This window comes from Coturnix japonica, chromosome 1 (assembly GCF_001577835.2).
Source record: "Coturnix japonica isolate 7356 chromosome 1, Coturnix japonica 2.1, whole genome shotgun sequence".
In the NCBI taxonomy this organism is placed as follows: domain Eukaryota; kingdom Metazoa; phylum Chordata; class Aves; order Galliformes; family Phasianidae; genus Coturnix; species Coturnix japonica.
The window spans coordinates 8,482,594-8,506,125 of record NC_029516.1 but is presented as its reverse complement, the minus strand read 5'-3'; the positions used below and the strand labels follow the sequence as shown (position 1 = coordinate 8,506,125).

General features: G+C 35.2%; 1 protein-coding gene across 1 annotated transcript in view; it reads right to left on the bottom strand.

Annotated features, from left to right (window-relative positions):
• SEMA3E (semaphorin 3E) overlaps positions 1-21,784 on the bottom strand; it is a 120,964-nt gene extending 99,180 nt beyond the window's left edge. Inside the window, exon 1 of the mRNA XM_015880582.2 lies at positions 20,968-21,784. Coding sequence (XP_015736068.1) covers positions 20,968-21,094 — 127 coding nt within the window. The 5' untranslated portion in view covers positions 21,095-21,784. The remainder of the gene's footprint in view (positions 1-20,967) is intronic.
• Positions 21,785-23,532: the final 1,748 nt, after the last annotated feature.

Sequence of the window (23,532 nt, the reverse complement as noted above, 5' to 3'; positions counted from 1 at the left end):
GTGACAAAAGTAATCATAAAGATCATCTACTTCCAGCCTCCTGCTACGGGCAGCATTAGTAGATCAAGTTGCCCAGAGTGAGTCCCATCCAACCCAGCCTTGAACACTTTCAGTGATGCAGGTATTCACAACTTCTCTGGGTGATCTATTCCTATGCCTCACTGGCCTCATAGGGAAGAATTTCTTCCTTATATCTCATCTCAGTATACTCGCTAATCTAATCTCTGTCTTAGGTGATAAAAGGATACAGTGAGGTCATCTTGGAGCCTTCTCTTCTCCAGCCTGAACAAACCCAGTTTTCTCAGCTTGTTGTCACAGGAGAGGTTCTCCAGCACTCTGACCACATTCATGGACTTCCTCTGGACATGTTCTAAAAGGTCCACGTTCTTCTTTTGTTGGCAGCCCCAGAGTTGAACTTAGAACTCTGCACTTTTCCAAAAATAAATGGTTATACCAGATCCATGCCAGCTCAGCTACTTTAGCCAGCAAGTGGAAGATTTGGGCAATGCTGATTCCCTGTCTATGCATTGTTACCTAAGTTGGGCAGGCAACAGAGCCAGCCTAGGTCTCCATGCTGCCCATAGGAAGCTAATGAAGGAAGAAAGAAAAAGAAACTCTAAGCAACACAGTAGTTTTGAGGATTCAAGAAATAAAAACATTTTTGATATTTAAATAAATAGAAATAACTAGCTACTGGTAGCAGATCTGCCAGGAAAGGGCATTAGCTAATTCTCTTATTGCAGTTTTTGACCCTTGTCTCTTGAACTCGTTATACTTTAAAAGCCTAAGAAGAATCTTGTTCTATTCTCTTAGAATCTATTCAGGATGTATCTGAAGCCAGCAATAAACTAAATTCAGATCTCTTTGTCTCTCCCTAGACATCATTGTCACCAGCCACCAACCCTTTTGTCCTCCTCTGCTGGGGAATCCAAACCTGTTTGATACTCCAGATATTTTCAGACAAAAGACAAAATGTTTTCCCAGGGAACAGATGTTGCTACAAATTTATACAAAACTTACCCTAATCTCATTTACATCCACAGTAGTTGAAAATAAAAAGTTAATAACTGAAGACATATAGAGTACTGTTCAACTCATCTTAGAAAAGCATTTGCTTTTAACTGATATAGAAACATTTGACACAAAAAGGATATATAATTTAAAATATAAAGCATTTTATGGAGAATTATAAATTATTGTGCTAACTTGTATCACCAAATATTAGCACAGTCACTTTTATAGCCGTCTTTTAATATTTCATACTTCTCTTACAAAACTTTCGAGGTTTTGAAAACCAGAAGTTGTTCTCCTTCTCAAAGACAAGTATACTTCAAAAGACTACATGATATATCATCTGAGAAGTACATGAGTATTTTCAGAAATTATTCATTAAGAGAATTCAATGGTTAATTATAGGATTTCAAAGAGATTTAAGTGGATTAGATAAAAACTTCGATACTGTAACCCCACAGCCCTCACTGAAAATGTCAGAAAACATAAACATTTCAGTAAAAAAGTCACACATACACTGTCACTAAGTTGTTCTAATTTGATTTAAAATACTCCAGAAAGATAAGAATTTGAGCATCTGAACAGAAACTTCTATAAAAATCCAAGTCACCAATAGGAGATGTAGTTTAGACCTTAACTACAAATGCAATGGTAAGTTAAAGAAAAATTAAATTATATAGCCAGATTGGATTTGACTGAAAAGAAACATGCTGACTCAGTTTTTCTGTGGAAAATGCATCCAAGATTTTTTATGAAGTAAAAAATGCTACGAAAAATTCCTGGTTACTGCTATCAACAAATCCTTTCCACAAACAATTGCAAAATCAGTTGACACTAGATTTCCTTTTTATGATGCACAAAATCAGTAGGGGTAACTGCTAACAATGAATGCAAACAGATGGAGTGGAGTCTCCTGTTAAAATTGCATTTATTCTAGATATGACATGATAGCCTTAGTCTGTATCTTGCAGTAAACTAAGACTTCAGTTTAGAAGGAAATTGGAAATGGTGCTAAGAATGTTTCGGCATAGATGGATGGATTCCAGAAAGTTCTTCAGTTATTACCTAAATATCGAGTCACATTAATACTTTCACAAAAATTGAATTCATGCAGAGTCCCTAGATGTATCAAACTATTAAAGTAATAGCTGCTTATCTAAATTTAATTATTATTAAATATTTCTGAGTATGTTAATTAAGCATACAAAATATTACTTATTATTAAATATTTCTGAGTATGTTAATTAAGCACACTAACACATGCTTCTGAAGAGAATATATTCTTGTAGTCTCTTCTCAAAGAAAGGAACACTGCAGAAACAATTTGGTCTTTTTTCAGACAGTTTATTATTTTTAATAAAAGCAATGTGACATGATTTTAGTTGTTAGAGTCTAGAGTTTTCCATTTCCAATGATTTTTAAAACAGTGAAATCCATTAAAGTCAGAGAAGACATTATGCTATATACAACAGGGTATCCTTTTCAACCAGAATTATTTTTTCCCCCGAGGATGGAAAAAAAATATGCTGTGGTTAAACAGGATAAAACTTCCTACAATTTCTCTTTTTAAATTAAGTCATGCAGTAGCATCTAAGGTGATATATTTCATATGTTTGCTCAAAGTCCAATGCAAAGAATGTGTGCATGAGATGAAAACTAAACACTAATGATGAGAGAGTATCAGAACTGCCGTTATAAACTAGAAGTATACTGACAGTGAAATTGTACTAAGCCCGTGTATGCCTGTGCATTCAACAGAGCTGGACCCAATTATGCCAAATAAGAAATGCCCCAGAAATCTGAAGGATGTAAGAGATCATTATAATAATCTATTTGACTGTATGCACAGTATAGGCTATACTGTATCAACAGAGACAGAAAAAGACTGTCTTGTACTGGAGGTATTCTCACTGGAAATTCATACTAGTGATAGTCCTAGATAAATATTTGTGTTTAGATATAGAAGTTTATTGAGAATTCTTTAACATTATTTAACTGATATACACTGAGCAATAATAATGAGAACCTGAACAAAGAATTATGCCGTCATACTAGCTAAGACTGACAGTTTACAGCTAAATAGATGTTTCTTTCCACATGTACCAATTAGTGAGACTGGTTTTCAACATCTATCTATTGACAAGCATGTAAAATTAGACATCAATCCCCATTCCCCACTTAAAAATCTAGATTATGAAATTTTTAACATAGCTTCAGAATATTTGAAAAAAATTTCCAGGTAGGAGGTATAAGCTCATGATTTCCAAACTGATAGACACTTCAGTCTAAACTGAGAGACAGATGATTTTACAAATTCCCTTTTCTCATTTATTTATTTATTGTTATTTTTTTACTACTTGTTTGTTATTATTTTACTACTTGTTTGTGCAATACTCAGCATAATAAAAACTTTGTATGCACTTTACGTGCTCATCTTATTACTAAATATAATGAATGAATAAATCACACCCTCCTGGATGCATGACTGCGGCCAAAGATTGCATGGAGATAATAGTCGTAGCACTGCACTTGGTGGTGGTCAGGTTTGATGACTGCCTCAGTACAAAACTGTCTGAAAATATAGTGAAACAGGTTTTTAGTCTTACAGGCAGTACTGTATACCCACTAGCCTTCTAGCTTTCAGCCTTCTGACTGTAATAAAACACTTAGCCGGACATGAGAAATAATGGTATTATTCCTTATTGGCTTGTGTAGGCTAACTTGCTTTACGGACGACCTTCCCGTTCATTTGTGTTCTGAAGTTAGTGATTAGAACTTTAACTAGGAATTGAATCTGAATTGAATTAATGTGCCTGGAAACACACCTGGTGGGTTCTTCTCCTGGCAGATCTTCTAAAAGTTTTATCTTTTCTAGGATAATGGCCTTTTTTTTTTTTCTTTTTTTCTTTTTTTTTTTTTTAAGGATTATGGTCACTTTGGTAGATGAAAATATATGTTACATTCAGTTTTAGTTGGTAGTGATTTCAATAAATCCCTTTAAAAACAAACCTCTATGATTTGTTTAAATCTGGGAAATGACCTTCCACTTATGTATCATCAATCACTATACATCTGGGGTGACTCAGTATATCTGTAAATCTAAGGAAATAATAAGTATATGGAATCTGCACTGGTACAGAAACAGTGAAGTCAACAGATTCACTAAAGTCAGGAATGTTGTCAGTTGACATGGAAAGGTAACACAAATTTAAATTATGTTGAGGAAATGGAAGATAGTCTGAATATACTTACATCAAGTTCTGGGGGACATGAGTAGACGTGATAAACACACAAAGTGGCAGTAGAAAATTATGTCCATTTAGCATAAAAGGAAAAAAATCAGTCTCCTGGACAACTTGTCATCTCAAATTTGAAAAAGATTAAGTAAATTAAATTGAAATAGTTGCTTCATGAATAGATATGCAGTCACTTCTAGAAACAAGGTGTTTGAAATATGATGATTGAGATGCCAGGTGTATATTTGGATCATTTTACATTAGAGCATTTATTAAAGAATAGAAGGATCATCATTTTCATCACCAGTCCTGATTCTTACTATACTGCTTCAAGCTTTACATTGAATTATCACAAAGAAGTTGTGAAACTATGATTATATCAATATTTATAACAAATATGTAAACCAGATCACAGAATTTCTCTCAGACACCTCAGGTTTCTCTTAAGTAGAAATGTTATAAAAACAGCCAGGTGTGGACAAAATTTGCTCAAGGCTTATTGTTGCACTTTTGCCCAAACAACTTTTTATAATCAATCATTTTGTGACGTGCAGGTTGAGACAAGACACATTCTTAGTGGAAAAAAATTGCTGCTGGAAACAAGATTGCGCTATGTTCTAAGCAAATCCTCCCAGTGTTAATACTGACTTTCTGCTTTGGAGGCTGCAATTTTGTATGACCTTGCTGGAGAATGCAAGCATTACAAATCCTTCTGGTAAAACAGAGTTGATCTACTTCGTGGAATACAGTCACTAAGAAAAAGGAAAAGTGGACAGCCTTTTTTAACTGTGAACATCACATTCTCTCTGAGTAAGCACAGCTACTTATCACCACAGGCAAACAGCAGTACTTCCTGCTGATGAAAGACATATGTTATTTCAATATACAGGGTGAAAAAAATATTGCTCCTTGAGATGTGGACAGATGTGTTTTTTGGATCTGTAAGAAAGATAAACTGTTTAAGTGATCCATAATGAAGGAGAAAACTCCATCCTTGACTAAAATAATAGTCCAGGAAACTGGCTATACTCCATGGATCTATTCCCTGGTAAGCTGAAACACCAGGATTCTCTGCTTCTCAATTACATATAGTGAGAAGCAATTGTTACACTCTCTGCATGAATTCAGTGTCTCACAGGCTACTCAGTACTGAAGTTTTGAAGAGAAAATTGAATATATGAGATTTGTAGCTTAAATGACAGAGTAGCCTGAAGCATCCTTGACGGAAGTCTGAATCTACTGATGGAAGAATGACAATGTAGTTAATAACTCCTCTTGTCAGGGTGAGCTACACAAGTTGCTCAGCTATGATATCTAACCTTCATATTATAACAGTCCATCTATTTTCCAGACTGTCCAATAAGTTGTCTTTAGGACTTCAAGAGATATTGTAATGGCAACAAAGTCTTCATTAAACTCCAAGATCTGCTACTGAACAATTGTATTAAGGTATGCAAGGACTACAAAGTTGAATCTCACATCTCATAATATAGTCATAAAATCAATAAATAGCTTATAAAGACACCAAGAAGAGGAAAAAAAAAAAAAAAGAAAAAAAAAGTTAACAATATTAAAGTAAAGGCAATTTCTTAATCCATTCAAAAATTAAAAAATGCTACAAGACCTGCATACAAAATGTAAAATATTCAAGATACCCCTGCAGTACATAGACTTTAGGTGTCTCTAACAATCATTTACAGTCATACAGTGGCTTTGCATGTGGCAGGGAGGTTGGGCCTTGAAGATCCTTGAGATCCCTTCCATCCCAAGGCATTCTATGATTCTGTGATTTTCTATACATATTCCTGAAATGTGTGCAGATAAGAAGAAAAATATACAGATCCATACTCATACAAAAAATCTGTGTTACCTACACTGCATCTGTCTGGGGCAATGATTTGTTTGTTTGTTTTTGTTTGTTTGTTTGTTTTTTATTTTTTTATCTACAGCTATTACTGTTATTTGAAATAGTAACAACAGTTCATAAATGAAATCTTTTTTTTTTTTTTCAAGTAAAGAGTAAAGATTCTTTTCAAACATAGAAAGAAACTCTTTCTTGAAAAACTATACTCATAACACGTGCATATTTGGCTTTTAAAGTTGTATCACGACCTCTTAAGGAAAAATGAAATGCAGTTCTTCAGTTCAGATCCATTTTCACTGTGGTTATTGAGATGACCAAAGGCAGAAGTGGAAGGATGATCTTGGTTTCCATTCCAGCAGCTCCAAATAGACAATTTGACCTAATGACTAGTTTTGAAATAAGCCAATCCATTTCATTTTAGAGTTGTTGTTTTATAGATTGCAGATATTAAGGAAAATTGAAAGGTCTCATTTTCTAACAGTTGAAACAGATGGAAGAAGCAACAAGCTTTCAGATAAGGTTGTGGATGGCTTTGTTTGTTTATTTGTTTTGTTTTTTTTCCACACACCTCTCAAATGTTACATTTCCACCTCAAATAGAGAAATGTGATCCCACAAAACAACAATTAGCATTATAATTGAGTTAAAACTACGCTGAGGAGGATGACCCTCCTGTTTCCAAAGACGTGAATTTCTTCATGATTGCAGATAATTTAAAAATACACTCAGTATAGGTTGAAATTATCTACATGATTGCTACTGATCCATTTGGATAGCACTGTTCAATCACTGTTCTCTGCCTTTCTGTCACAATGAACTGGACCCAACAACAAATGAGAAGACTGAGGATTTTCATAGCAAGATATGAATAATATAATGATTTGAGCTGTACCATGAGGATGGTTAATGATTCTAAAACAGGAAGAAATGTGACAGAGACATATCTTCACTTCATCCTCACACATCTTGATTTGTACCATCTTGAATCCAAATCTAGTGGAATTTTGTGGAGGGAAGAGGGATTTTTGCCTTTATTCTGCCCCCTGAAGTTTCTCAAGAGGATGTTCAGAAACTATTCATTTTCTAGTATAAAAGCAACCATAGTCCTAAGTGCGCATAACTGTTGGTAAAGACCATATGTAGAAGCCTGAAGAATCATACAGAGTTAGAAATAGGGTGTGGATTCACAAAACCACTGAAAAATTACTTAGTCATACTATGTTATGAATCAGTAGGGAATACTCTCCATGAATATGGTCAGTAACCACAAGATTCTAAACTTAGCTGTACTTCCCAAGCAGTACAAATTCATCAGCATGCTTCTAAAACCTCAGGGACATTTATTCAGCTATAAACAAAAAGAGAGAAGTAGCATTTGAAAGGATCACGTCTCCCCTGAACTGTTAATTTGGGCTTTTACTCAGTTCTCATTCATAGATGAAACTTTAGGCTAAGTTTAGAACTTCGAAGTGAAAATTCTGGCCTGGCCTGTGATATGTGAGCTAGTTGTGTCCAAATTTTTCAGTGAGGATATAGTGGGAAAAAAAAGCCTACTTGAGCTTTCCAAAGAACAAGTGCCATCAAAATCTGGAAATGATCAGAAGAGACACAGTCAAATGAAGCACTGAAGTCAGAGGATGTGTTCACAAAAGTTCAGAGGTTGCACGGAACTTGTGCTTCAGTATGCAACATATAGCTCAAATCATGTTCAACTCTTCTTAATGCATACAAAAAAATATAAATATATTATAAAGTATGTGTAAGCAAGGAGGTCTTGTTCTTTCTCTTCTCATTTCCCTACAGCATAAATATCCTGAACTATTTGGTCATACCGATGAGAGGAAAAACAAGTTAATCTTGAAATGACATAGAATGCAATGCATTATTCTTCAGATATTTATTGAATTTGTTATGTATTCAGTTTCTTACAACTCAGAACAAATATTCTTATACCATCAGTCATCACTTTAAAATCCTTATCCAAAGGAATGTAAGCTTTTAACACAGAGACAGATACAAAGGATATTCAATTAAGAAATGCATGCCTTGGAAAAAAAGAAAAACATGCCCCTTATTCAGTAGTCATGATCTGTTGTTTTGTTTGACTAGGTCACTCCCCTTCTAGATCTTCCACGGACATAAAAAAGTTTGCATTTGCTGAAAAACTCAGGATAACCTGAACAATACATCAGAATTACAGTCCATTTATAAAGCCATATAAATTTTACCTAGGAATTTACTGCACACTGAGAGATTATATTTGTTATAAATCACCAGTTTATTAATTTTAACAAATTATTCAGTTGGTGTTTGTACAGAGTTTGTCTCAGAGTCAGAACACAACTGACAATCTGGAGATAAGGATATGGTGCTGGACCACATGAAAGGCCTTGCACAAATCCAGGCAGACAACACAGTTGCCCTTTCTTGGTCTACTGATGCTGTCATTCCACCATAGAAGGCCACCAGATTGATGAGGCACAATCTGCCCTTGGTGAAGCTGTGCTGGCTGTCTTGGATCACCTCCTCATCTTGCATGTGCCTTAGCATCTCTCCACGGAGGATCTGCTCCATGGTCTTCCCAGATACAGACGTTTTAATGCAAGCTGAGTTCTCAGGATCTATCTCTACCCTTAGTATTCTGAAATGCACTAAAATTCTGTAAACAATCCAGAAGTGGCTGCACTATCGCAGCATTATTGTAATCCCTGTGAAAGCAACTGCAAAGCTCCAAAATACTTACAGAAATGAGTTATCATACTGTACTACTTTAATGCAGGAACAATCAGGAGATCGGGACTCAGGTGAATACAGTAGTAGCTAAGCTTTGCTTTCAGAATTATAGTTTCTGGAAGAGCAAACCTTACAGACTGAAGAACCAAAAAGTAAAACCACTGAAACAGGGTTTGCATAGAAATTCACAGAAATCTGTAGAAACATGCCATCAAATTGTGGACAGTTAAACATGGAAGTCACATCACAGCAAACATCTGTAGCAGGACTTTCAGTCCAGGTGTACTAGTCACATAATGTATATATGTACTATTCATATTACATGTGAATAATTCAAGAAAAATATGAGGCATATTTTCACCACAGTTTAAAATAAATCTACTTGTGTGTGTGTTAGCTTGTAATTTTCACCATTTATATTACAAAGCATGCTGAGGTGTGATAACTCTAACTCTCAGCTATTCCCTCTGGATCCCAGGCAATAGTATCATGTAGAAGTACAGATCAATACCTTGTTACCTTTCAACCTGCTTCTTGAGTTAGAGAATGTCTATGCTGTTCTCACAGCACATTCTAGGAGCTATTTCAAAAGAAGTTATAAACACTGCAGTTATTTTCAAATCTCCATGCTATGAGTTTTTTGTTTTATTTTACTTTTAAAGTATAAGAGGTTTTCAAAAACCCGGAATGTTACAGCTCAAGGATTTCAATGGTATTACACATTTATGCAATTAAGTAAAACAAATTTAAAAAAAAATCTAATCCATTAATTTGATTTTATGAAGTAATGTGTTTCATTTTCTAACAAAGGGGTGGTTGCATTAAAACAAAGTGAGACAATATGGAACTTGAAATATCTAGTTCATAGTTCTAAATGACAAATACATGCACTTGTAACAGTGCTGTATAAAATCCACATAGATGCATTTTATAAAAATGCCACTTTTCATATTACAAAAGAACATGGAAAATTTTATGTTCCAAGCCTTTTCAAAAGTCTTTTAACTGAACAACAAAACAGAAACTTAAATCATACACATAAATCAAAATGGTCAGTATAATGTTGCTTTGTGATGCCTGGGGTACAGGAAAATAGAACAACTTTTGTCATTATTGATTTTAATCAGTTACACTACAGGTATGGACACAAAGAATCTGTGCCTTAGACTTTAATCTTGCAAGCAAACACTAGTTCAAGTGGAGCTGGAAGCATCTGTATGACTAAAGGTACACAGATGGTTAAGTATTTATTTGGAGTATGGTGTTTTGGAGTATGGTCTCTAATGCCACCTCGTTTGCAGCAGAAATAAATGCTGTTGGTCCTTTCAAGAAAGTAGCTGTGCTCTGGCAAGCAGCTATGAGAGCTTTACCTATTTTAGCGTGAAGTGCACAAGCTTAATTCAGGGTGCTCTGAAACCTGCTTAACTTAACTCAGTCTCAAAGCAGACAGAGAACACATTTGAGCCAGGGGTTCAGAGAGCTGTGTCCAACAGATACCATTGCTGCTTAAGTTGCTCAAATCACTGCTTGAGTGACTATACTTCTCTCCTCATCTTCCAGGCCATTATTAGATCAAAGACACACTCCTTAGTAATAATATCTTTACTTACACTATGTCAAGATAATTTTGCTGCAGAGAGTTAACTCTGCAGTAAGTCACTCTCAGAAGGGTTTTATTCTCAAATGTGTAACATCCTAGACCTCTCATCAAACATTCATCCCAAATCTATCTCACCTACTTTTGTCTGAGCATTATGTCAGGCTTCTGGTTTAAGCTAACTATTTTATCCTTCTGTGCTCAGGACAGACAGAAGTACATGAGCAGGGTAATCGCAACAATCAAATGAATCACCTCTTTCAGAAAATAAGGTCAGGAACAAGGAAAAGATGCTGTCAACTCTTTAGTCATAGAAATTAGCAGGATGTTTATCAGTGTCATTAGTAACAATTAAACAAGGTCTCTGTTTGTTTTCGTATCAGAGGTTTTGTGTAGTTAGTGGTAGATTTAAAGGAAAGGATGCTGCACTCAAAGCAGTTTTTGGAGAACTACTCTTTACTGTAACCATTTAATAATAAATTAGATAATAAAAAATATCTATAATGAAAATTATTAGTTAATAAAACATTTTCTGAATGTGAAGGATTTTATCAGAAAAAAAAAAATCAAGTATTTCAGAAATAAGATAATACAATGTATTGTTTGACTGCCACCCCCACAGAAGAAATAAGGAATCCCAATAAGGAATTCTATGCAATCATTGTAGAATATGGGAGTATTTACAGCCTGTTCCAGAGCTACAAGTAATGCTCAACCTGCTTAATGCTTTAATACCTCCTCAATAGCATGTTTACAAACAGCTATCCCAGGTGCTTGTGCAACCTGAAAATATGCAGAAGGATGTGGCCAAGCCAAAGATAAGCAGAGAAGAGAAAATAATGACTTACTGCATGTAAACACAGGAACATAAAGACAAGGATTTATTTCATTTTATTTTATTTTTCACCAGCAATAATTGTAAGAAGATCTCAAAGTCATCTTGAGTGCTTCTGGGCTCCAAGACAATACATATTTTCAAGCTTTGTATCATACCACTCTCAATCAACTGAGATGAAATATTTAATGCATAAAGAAATGGGCTTGTTTTCCTTTACTCTTAGCTTTTACCACATACCCGCAGGAAAGCACTTCGCTTTATCATAAATAAAGGGCTGCAGGAGCTCAAGGAATTAAGTAACACTTGCTAACCTTTAGGTTTCTGATAAATGACCTTCGTGATGACCCAAGTGAATAGTGCTATTCGGAATAACTCCCTTGCATCAAACAACCTATTATTTTACTATTATTAAGTTTGGTAACACTGCTGGGAGAAACCATCTGTTAAAAAAAGAAACAAGGTACTGACCCTTAGATATTTGGGGACTGTTGTTTTCTGCAATCAGTTCAAGGCACGTTTTTCATTCATTTTATACAATTTCCTTTCACCAGTGTCAAGAAGATCAGAATAAGAAAAGGCCAACATCCCTGTGATGTTTATTACTCATCAACAAATAAAAGATATATTTACGGCTGCATTCACCATTTTACTAGGTCTATTAAACAAATGTGTAGTAAGAAGCAGCCTATGAAACAAACTTAGCAACAGTAAAAGACCCATTGTTTGACTCCCTACTGAAGCATCAATTGATTCACAGTATGAAGTCAGGAATCCCGTAGATAAAAATAAACACAGAAGAAGTAGAAAATAGATACATTAAAAGGACTGACATCTTCTTTCACTGAAAGGCCTGTCTTCCAACCACAGGTTTCTTGGTTTAAAGAATAATTTTGCAAATACTTTGCCAAAAAATCCATCATTATGATAGAGGATCCAGTCAGGAATCTTTAAAAATTTTAAATAAATATATTTGGGGTGATTTAAAATAATAGAAACAGAAAAAAGGTATAATTCACATGTTTCACTGAAAGAATGGGCTTCCTAAAACCTGGAATTCTTCAGTACTGACGAAGTAGAAATTTTAGCAATATGATTTCACAAGGATCATAAACAATTTTTTCTTAGTTGCTGCTGCCAAATAACAGTCTAAAGATGGTGGCCTGTCATCAAAGTTTTATTAATAATGAATGTCTTCTGCCTAGGCTAAGGGGATATGTGAAAAAAAAAATAGTTTTTTTTTTTTTTGTTTTCCTCCTGTTTGCCCAACAGGCTTTATTTGACTGGATTTCTTTTTTCTTTTTCGTTTTTTCTTTTTTTTTCTTTTTTTTTTTTCCTTTTTTCTCCCTCCATTGTTTTTGGTTTTTTTTTACCTTTTATTTCGTCTTTACTTGGATATTTAATGCTCATAGTGATACTCTGAACTGTATTGTAATAGACCACTGAAAGCACAAAAATCTAATTTCTGTCATTACAAAATTCTCTGACTGACTGGAAAGATATCCTTTGTACTTTCATTTCTGAAATGAAAGCTCATTTCAGGCAAATTTGATTAAGAACGATAATGTGGTTTTAGAAACTAAATGCTGCATGTCTATGACAAATTAATCTTTGCCATTAGACTATTCCATCATTTCCTTTGTGTGAACTTTTTAATTTGCAGAAACATTGTAAGATCCAATTTTCATTCATTTCCTTGCTACTGAAGACATGACTATTAGAAACCAGCCAGTGGCAGCCACATGAGTTACTGAATGTGCTACTGTACTGTTTTTCCAAGGAGTGCAACAGAACAGAGAGTAACCTGGTATAATTAATTATTTTTTTACTAATCTGCGAAGTTCAAAAGATAAATTAGTGACATTTCCACCAAGCAAATGAAATTTCAGTCTGAAACACTGCATTGCTCTCAAGGATAAGTCTTATGTCATTTGATGTAACTGGAAGACTCTTTTTGACTCTACTAAGAATTGAGCACTCTAATAGAATAGGTAATAAAGCATGGCAAGTACAATATTGAGACAGTGCGGGATGATGTGACAAAAGCAACTACCAACTACCTGCTTTTTTCTGAAACTAATAACAAGTACATTGAAGATAAGGTTCAACTTTTATTCCATAAATATATATATATATATATATATTTTTTTTTTAAGCTACATGACTGATCCAAGTTTTGCAGCTATTGGCTACACATAGTCAGCCATGCCAGGACCAGGATGTTTGGCGTCTCTTTGCTGACATCTTTGTGGTTACAGACCTCCTGCTCATACTTGCACAGAAACTGTAAACTGAACCTTTCACATGCCGTTATAGTCCAGAGCTCCGGCAAATTACAGGTAATGTAAGAATGAGAGCAGACTTACTTAGAAACAAAGACACATTGCTAAGATGGCATACTCATCAAGAACACTGTGCATTCAGATGCCCGATTGTAATGCGCTGAAGTTTACTAATGCAAAGTCTAGCATCAAGAAACATCAGGACAAACCTGAAAAACAAAACAAAACAAAACCTGAAAACTCCTTTTTTCCGTGTGTCTGCAATGTTGTTTCTTGCCTGGATGATTTTTGTAAGCATGGAAATCATCATGAGGTATGAAAAAAAGTTGAACAAAAATGTTGCAGTCTGCTTTAAACTATTTTGAAATGAAAAATAAGACTTTAGAGTGCTATAAAACCACCTGACCAAGGGATGTGCCATGGACAAAAGCGTATCTATTGATAGAAACAACAGAACTAAAAAAACATGCTTAGAGGAGAATCACAGTTATAAGAGTCTTCAATTGAATCAGTTAAGAAGGTGAAGTATCTCTTCAAAAATCCAAGTTGTAGACATGAGGAAGACCAGAAGAAATGGAAAATGATGGAAAGATGATGGAAAAAAAAGGAGTAAGTCAGTGTGAGATGACAAAAAAGAATAGGCTGGTAACAGAAATGAGATGATGGAAAAAAAAGGAGTAAGTCAGTGTGAGATGACAAAAAAGAATAGGCTGGTAACATTCATTTCTGAAACCATTCCCTGAGAGAATCAATGTTTTTATTTCCTTTTATGTATGTAATAAGTTCAGTCAGTATCTCAAACTGAATTTTGATGTTGACGGTTTATAATTTTCACTAACTTAAGGATGGAACTTATTTAAAAACTTCTCAAATACTGCTTCTTCAAAGCTATTTAACATTTTTTCTTCACAAAAGCTAGGAATTAATGCTAAGCTACCTTACAGATTTTTTATAAAACAACACTTTCATTCTTATTTTTATTTTTTTTAACATTTCTTTCATGTATAGTCATGAATCCTTAAATGATCATATAAGTGCCAAACATTAACTAACCAACACAAAATATTTAAAACAGTATACTTGCACTAAGAGAGTTTTATTTGCAAAACAAAGATTACTATCTTTATCCCCACAGGGTTTGAATTTCTTTAAGAAATCAAGTTTATTTCTAATTACTGCTGACTACATCTAAGTAATGCTCACTACATGTTGACTTCATTATATTTGCCTAATTGCATGAAGAAGAGCAGGACAGCAGTTTTAATAATATTTAGTATACCTATTGCAGAGTTTTGAAATATTCTTTGACCCAAAATTTCTCAAAAGGTCTGAAACAGATGCCCTTGAAAATAGTACTGTAAATCACACAAACATCAATCTTGTGTTCATGCAAGTAAAATAAAACACTTGCAGAGAAATAATAAGTACAAACTTAAAATAGCAGATGGTTATATCATTTTGAAAGCAAGGAGGTAGTTATGTGGAAGCAGTTGCATGCAGAATATTCTGGTCGTGTAGCTTCAGATGGCACTTAGTTCTTTAAAGCAAATGCAGGAAAGTGATTGATGTTACACAGCAAACAGTCTGCTTCTTACATCCCCAGTGGTAGTGCTTATCACTTTGGAGTTCTGCTACAGTAAAACTTACAGAAGCCTTTGTCAACAAACTGCAGTTATGAAAGGAACTGTCATGATTTCTCTGCCAAAAAAAAAAAAATCCAGTCTTTGTGAACAAGTCCATCTAGGATTACTTAGAAACACTCCTGAACTTGCTGCCAGTCACCTCTTGGGATATGGATAAATAATAAATCTGAAACAAGCTTTGTTGTTTGACCAATGGGAGAATGGGAATAAAAGCCCTCCTCTCTTCCCCACCAGCTGGTCTGAGATATCTGTATATCCTTTAAAACATTTCTGTACTGACACTGAGTTCTGTGTAACCTCAAGAATTCAGTTAAAAAGAGACTGTTATGTGTTGTTTCCAAACGCTTGTAATATCAGCCCTCACACTCAGAGATTTATATACCTTCAGATATAATGCACGTCTTTAGTTCCTAAGCCCTCAGATTTATACAATTCCTTATTTCAACATAAGGAAAATCCAAACATCTATCTGTTATTTACATACACATATTTTATAGATACACATGTTTATGTATATGTATATTTATTCACTCATATAAACATATGTTTATACGTATAGGTATTTATACATTGATATACATATTCTTAAATATATACATACACATAACCTTTTTTTTTTTTTTTTAAATACAGACTTCTCTGGACTACAGGTAAACACAGACAAGACAGGTCTTTATTTTGATAGATTCAAATTGATTTTTATATAGTATGAATTAATATCTTACATTTCATAATCATTTTAAACCAGAATTTTACTACCATGAAGATCATTAAAATAGAAAGAAAAAAAAAAAAAAAAAAGAAACTGAATCAGTCATGATTCATTTATGAGTTATGTGGCTTGTTACTAACTAGCCATGTTTTCTGTCAACAGGTGATTACTAACTGAAAATGTTATATGTGCATTTAATCATAGAATCATAGAATTACCCAGGTTGGAAAAGACCTTGAAGATCATCAAGTCCAACCGCAGCCTAACCATAGTACCCTATCTCTAACAACCCTCTGCTAAATCATATCCCTGAGCACTGCATACAAACGGCTCTTAAACACATCCAGGGATGGTGATTCAACCACCTCCCTGGGGAGCCTATTCCAGTACTTGACCATTCTTTCTGTAAAGAAGTGTTTCCTAAATGTATTTACCTACTTCAGAATACACAAATGCTTGTCTAAAATTCTTCTACATTTTTATTATTCACATTTTTCATTAGTCCCTGGATAAATTTTGCTGCCACCTAGCTAAAGAACTGACACTGTAAAAAATCCTGAAGATATATGGTTATAAGACCAAAGTAATAAATAGCAAGACATTGCTATAATAATTTCCAAACCAGTCTCTGAAATCAAATTTCTTTTTGCAAGTAAATCTCTGACTAGATAAATTACAATCAATACAATTTGCAGAAATGACTTAATCTACTTAAAGTGAAATGAAGTAAAAATGACTAATATCATTAAAGTTAAAGTAGGCATGTTGGAAGTCCAGCTCCTGCAAATGGCAAAGAAATGCTTTCCTTCTGCAGCAGAAATACTTTCCTTCTCAATAGTCCTCAAAGACTATTAGCCAGGCCTAACAAACCACAATTCTTATAGATGGTTTCATGTAACACATCCAATATATTAAAATCTGTATATGAACACATATACAGATATGTCACTTTTCCTCTGCAACATTTCATCTGTCCCTTCAGTCTCTTCTACTTTTTTTTTTTTTTTTTTTTTTTGAAATGAATATGAATAAAATTTCTAAACCCTTTATTAATTCAGTCTGATCCTTCTGCTTGTTGCAACTTCATTACCTCAAGTAGCAAGCACTGCTCAAGGTGGTAATGTTTGGATTGGAAATGCTACTTAATCACACCCTTCCCAGGAAAGAACAGTCCAGCACATAGCTACACAACCTGAAATTGGGCAATGCCAAAATGCGTCAAGTCACTCAAGAGCAATATAAACAGGTCAAATAAACAGATATCTCAGTATCTGCAGATGTCTGCATAGAGCCCACTGACCAGATCCCATTCCTGGTACAAAACTGTGGAAGACACCACAGCGGCTCAACAACTCGGTTTCATACTCTTGCCTTTGCTCTTTAACCTATCCACAAACCAGAAAAGAACACTTAGGAACACACTGCATGCCATGTATAGGGCTTGAATTATACAATTACATCCTTCATGGGCTCTTCAAGCCTACATGCTTTTAATGTAGTTCTACTAGGCTTGTATAAATATATCCCTCCTTCTCTCTGGAAACCAAATCCATTTCAACCTGTAATGTAAATAGTTTCTTTTTAACATACAGTGTGTGTTGATTTCACCTTAATTATATATTTCCCATTGCGAGAACTTAGACTGTGGGATACTGGGAAAGAATGTAGTCCACAGCCTATAAAGCATGGGGGCTGAAGCTTGGCCTCCATTAACACCTCATTAAGCATTGCCTGGACGGTACTTAAAATGAACTAATGATTTTTAAATGTATTTGTCAACCTACAACATAATAATGTAGAAACTTTATTTCTCTGTAATACTGAGTGAGCAACAATACATTTTTATCTCTAGAAATCAACATGAAACATTAGGAGTATGTTATTACCCCAATCAAGATCTCTGCTGGTCATCATCAAATGCAACCTTCAAGATGACCATACTACTAATACCACAAATGGTTTTAATTGCAATATAAATTTACTTATGAATGAAAGCTGATGGACTGAGCAAAACACCTTCAATTCTTTGGTTTGTATACAGGTCAAGTTACTAAAGAACTAAGTTAAAAACATAAAATTAATTCAACCTCAAATAAACGAATGGCAGAATTCTCATGTTTGAGTTTAATGTGAGTGAAGATAATCCTCTGTGTTTTCAAAAAACACCATTATAATTTACATTAAACTGACAGGTTTAACAGTAGTTCAGGAATGCAGGATTTCAATAACTCCCACTCAAACTGAGTAAAAGGCCATAGCATCAAACAGAGGTTTCACAGTATATCCTTTAATTGGCAAGGGGATTGTGGTATCCTATCCATCAGGTGACCCCTCTGAGCAAGGGTTAGGACCTGAGCTTGTTGCAGTGAGTTGGGAAGCATGTGTGCGCTGCAGGTGATGCCTGGTTTGCTGAAGGCAAAAAGCCCTCATTCATTGTCAGTTCACTTTACTTTCGCTGAACATCACTTTTGAAGCAGTAAGAGGAAAGGAAAATTTGTAAAAACCATTGTGTCTAATTAGAGGATGCTTTCTCCTAGTTCTATAAGGTAATAAGTTTTTAATGTATATTATTTATGAGATTTTTTTTTTTTTTTTTTTTTTTTTTTTCAGTGGGAGGAGTATTTATATCCTTGAAGTTCATCATACCCATCATAGAAGCTTTTACTTATCTGTCAGTACTAGCCTTGCCTGCAGTGGCCTGAATGCTAATTAACTTCCAACGTTCCCAACTGCAAAGGGAGGCACTGAGCAGGTATGTCTGCATTCATGTTTCAAGATCTTTGTGATTAAATTTATTGCTGAATTTACAGCTATTCCACGCTGAAAATATATGTATATAGATTTCATTTCCTGTATCAAAATGGTGCAACCACCACTTTGTAACTGGCCATGCCCAGCTGGTACGCAGAGCAGCATCCCTCTGGAGTAAGTGCAATTAAAATGAGGGGACCTTCCTGCTGTTTCTGTTTGATTAGTGAATGCAGCAACATTTACTCATGGTCTTCATACTAGGATGCTACATTCTTTTGGATGGGAGAACTGCAAGTGCTATTCCCAGGTTGCAAGCAGGGATGCCAAGTATAACCTTTGACTTTGGATAAGTAGTTAGGCATTCATTGCAACACAGCCTGTAAAATCAGTCACATTTCATAAGTGTGAAAAATGTGGCAGGTTACTCTATGACATGAAATATAAGCTGGTAATATGTGTGCTCATGGTAGAGAATTTGCTTGGAAAGGATCTTTCTTTGTCATTGGATCTAGGAAAACTGACATCAGGCAGGGGAGGTTTGGCACTCAGTAAGAAATTGATGTTTTAAAATCTCCTTGAAAATATCCTTGAAATTATGATGTGTCATGCCCAAATTACTGCCTCCCTGCTGAAAGTGGAAGTAGTATGCAGTGAAATGTACAATGATTCCAACCAGCCGAAAAACAATTACTCCTACATGCTAGCACAGAAGCAGTTAATAGTTGCAGAACCATAGTGGGGAGCTTGCCAAAACTGGCAGCTAAACCCTGAACCAACATAACAGTAGGTCTATTTGTCTCATTTATTCTGCTTTTCTCATCTTCCTAACCCCACTGCAAGCAAGTAAAGATCAATAATAACAATAGCCTTAGTGATTACACCTAGACGTAAATCAACAGTAAAATGCATTTTCAACAAAGGAGATATGAGGGAATTAATATAATCAGCATTTATCACTCATTTCTACTTATTTATATATTGAAAGGGATTTATTGCATTGACAGCAATCATTTACTTACAAGAGAACTTTTCATGACAAGTCTATCTTTTTTAAAACATGTTTCATTGCCCTAATGAAAGCAAAATTCATTTCATGGAGCTTCCTAGCAAGGCATTCAGTCCAATTATGCCATTCAGATTCTTTTTTATAATTGTCAATTTAGCTTGCTACATAAAACACAATTAAACCTGGTTTAGACTAAAGCAATCTACATGTGGAGTTGTAGTTTATGCTAAATTTTAAATTCTAGCCATACTTAAAATACATATTTTAATATACTTCACACTGAATCTGCATAGTTATCACTTCTGTAGCCACAGAATTGTACTTCAGTAAATTAGCATTTTCTCACTCCCAACTGTGTCAGCAAAAAGGTATTTTCTTTTCATCTTTGCACAAAAGGTAATACCTAAACATAGTTGATTGGCTTAACATCAATTTACCTTGCATGCTTACATATTTTTTCCACCTCCACTGCTAATAACTGCCTGCCATGTATGTACGACATCTACAAATGTATATACTGCTGCAGAGAACTGAAATGTCATGGCTGCAGACTGTGGACAGATACCCATAGATATACATAGGATGAGTGCTGAATCATAAGGAAGAGTATAAATCACAGGCAATCTAGAACAAGGGGGCACTTTGAAGGAGCTAAGGGAGAAGAGGTTAGGTTTCAGGGAGACTAACACTGAAGAAAGTAATGTACACAAATATGAGAGAAAGTAATATTTTTCTCTGAGTAGCAGCTAAACTGGAAGCAGTCTTACATTGGCAGTTAGTCATTTTAATTACAGTGTGATGACACTTGCTAGTTTAGAAAATGAATCATATGGTTGCACAGGAATTCAGTCTTTTTGCCTTAGCTATATTTGTAGATAAATAGAATTCTAAAAGTGAAACAGACATTTAATTGCTTAAGGGTTACTTGAGCAATTAACTTGAGGGTTGCATGAGTATATTTATTCAGTAGTAATTTCAGGGTATCTTCTCATGAGTTTCCTTATTATTGAAGACCAGATATCCTTCTTACAGCACAGAGGACAACACAGAATGACAAGAAAACCTAATGCATTTTCAGGTATAAGAATATTGAAATAGCCTAAAATCAATTCTAATTCTAATTTCAATAAAGTCAATTACAGATACAATTTAGTACAAGAACATAATTTACAGCATTTCTGGAAAGGAATATTTCACTCTGTCAGAGGACCACATTTTAAACCCACTGCAATACTCTCAGTGAAGTCAATGAACTTGTATTAGCATAAAGGCTTTAAAAACCTGACACACTGACCTACCTTTATATGACAGACGTAACCTTGGCTGTCTCGTATCTGTTGCATGACATCCAGCCGGTAACTCTAGTAACAAGCCACATAGTGCCAGCATTAAAAGGTCCTGGGCAGATGCCATCCTGCCCAACATCGAAATCTTGCTCTCTTCACTTAACTGCTGCTCTTTGTTTGTTATTATTTTAAGGCTCCAAGTTCCACTTCTACTTTCCCAGTGCAGTCAGATATCTCTCTTTGGTCAGTTTGTGTGGTATCTCTATGTGAAAAATCAGTGTTCGTCACAGGAGCACACAGCCTCAGCATGCCATTTGTCAAGCTGCGCAAATGTCATGTAAAAATATTCCCTCCCCAGTACAATTGTTTATAAAGTGCGAGGACATTCCAAGGCGTTACTCTGCAGTGTTGTGTCTTGAGCTCTCTAGTAACTCTGTCCGTGGATTCAGGAAGAAGCTGTATTTTCAGTCCCTCCTGCAAGGCAGTTCATTAAGAGAAGGAGGGAAGGGAAGAAAAAAAAAGAAAAGAAAAAAAAATCACCCTCCTCCTTGGTGCTCTTCAGAACTCAGCTCCTCGCTCTGACTTGCCAAACAGCCAGTTTTAATTCACCTTTCACCTTTGCTAATTAAAAACAAGAAGTGCCATTCCCTCCTGGAGTTGCAGGATCCACCCAGCGGGGAAGCCAGGCTGTCAGGCTGCCGTATTTACTGAGAAAGTTCAGCGAGGGTTGAGGCGATGTACAGTAAGAGCTGCTTCTAGGAAGCGATTTAATCCACGTGCCGTGCTCTCATTCCTCAATTGCTTCGTGGTTTCACGTTGTAAAGCTTCAGGAGAAGGGTCAGAATTCTTCCCGCCCCTCCCTTCTGAAAAGTCATTTCAGGCTTTTTTTTTTCCCAGCTCAGTGTTAGAGGAGGATTAACCCTTGAATTAACAGTTTAAGTGCGTTATCACTTAGAGTCATTAAACAGCATGCTACTAAGTGGATCAGCCGGCCTTTCTTTTAAGAAGGGTTTATTTTTGTGTAGTTGTTTTTGGCTGTTGTTCTGTTTTTGTGTTGTTTTTTTTTTGTTGTTGTTGTTTAGTTTTGTTTTTTGTTTTGTTTTTGTTTTGTTTTTTTCCATATGTGGTTCTACACATACCTTAATGAGAGCGTGATAAACAGCATCAGATTTACAAGCATCAAGCAGCTACTTCTTACATTGCAACTAACAAATACCAGATAACTCCATCTCTTTTTATTTTATAATTTCTAATTAAACATCATTAAAATTCACATCATTAATATTCACATCATTAAAATTATACATGTGGGAAAAAAGTAAGTTTTTATTTTAAAAAGTTTATAGGTCCATGTCCAATATACATAAATGTAGAATTAATAGGCTCTCTAGCTCAGATCTCACGCATAGATTCTTTTAGCATTTTGTGAAGTGCATTTAGTTATTAACAGTTGTAGGGTTTTTTGTTTTTGTTTGTTTTTGTGTTTTTATTTTGTTTTGTTTCATTTTTAATGAAGGTCTTGATATCATCTCAGGTCTTTGCAATAATGAAACATGAAAACTAGAAAAGAATGAAACTAAAGGAAGCAACTTAACAACTTTGGAGGAAAAGACAAAAGTAAATCAGTGAGGGTGCCTAAGGACCTCCTGGAGGCTGTATAATCAGAAGAGGGGAGGTTATGCCTTCCTGTTAGTTCTCCAACAACAGGTCACCTACACATACCTTGGCTAGCCTTAAATCAGTTGGAAACTGTTCCATCAGCAGTCAAACCACGGGAGCAAGAGCTGAGCAAGAAATCACACAGCTCTTTGCTCCATTTCGTGCACACACGTTGGAGGTTGCACTGAATTGTATACTGATGTAGGGCTGTGGGGCCAGCTGTCTGGCAGTCACTCAGCATGTGTGCTAGAGACATTGTCTGTGAACACAGTACTGGCTCTGCCTCCAAGGACTGATCTCAGCACAGATGAGTTTATCATCCACCTGGTGGGGATTTTTTTATTGGCACCTTTCTGTGGTGTGAAGGCATACCAATGTGCTGCATTTGATCGCTCAAAGCTGTTGTAAAGAGCATGATCTAGTCCCTGTTGAGGCCTCCCTGAAAATTTACATTTGTCTTTGGATGTGATTCTGTGAGCTCTTATTGAAATATTCACATCTTATTCACAAATAAAGATAGAATTAATAGAATATTAAAAGACTCATTCTTTCTTAAATGTAAATCTTAAAAATTTAAACACTTCAGTTTCTGAAGTAACCCAAATGTCCTTTTTTGCTTTTAAGAATCTTGACATAGAAAACTCAATATTTTTTCTAATTTAATCTATACATTTTCAAAAAGGTTACAAAAATGAAAATGCAAGCTCAAGTATGAATGCTGAAACCATAATTAGTGAGTAAACTGAACCCTCAAATTCTGCCCTTCTCTAGAGCTGCTACCCAAACCACAGCAGGAGGTTAGTTGTTGATATTCTCAGGATGCAGCTAGTGCTATAGATGCTGAACCTAATTAGTTAAGACTTCAGGTATCCTGAGGTGGTACTAGAACAATAGTGCAGCAAGCTCAAGACGATTTTC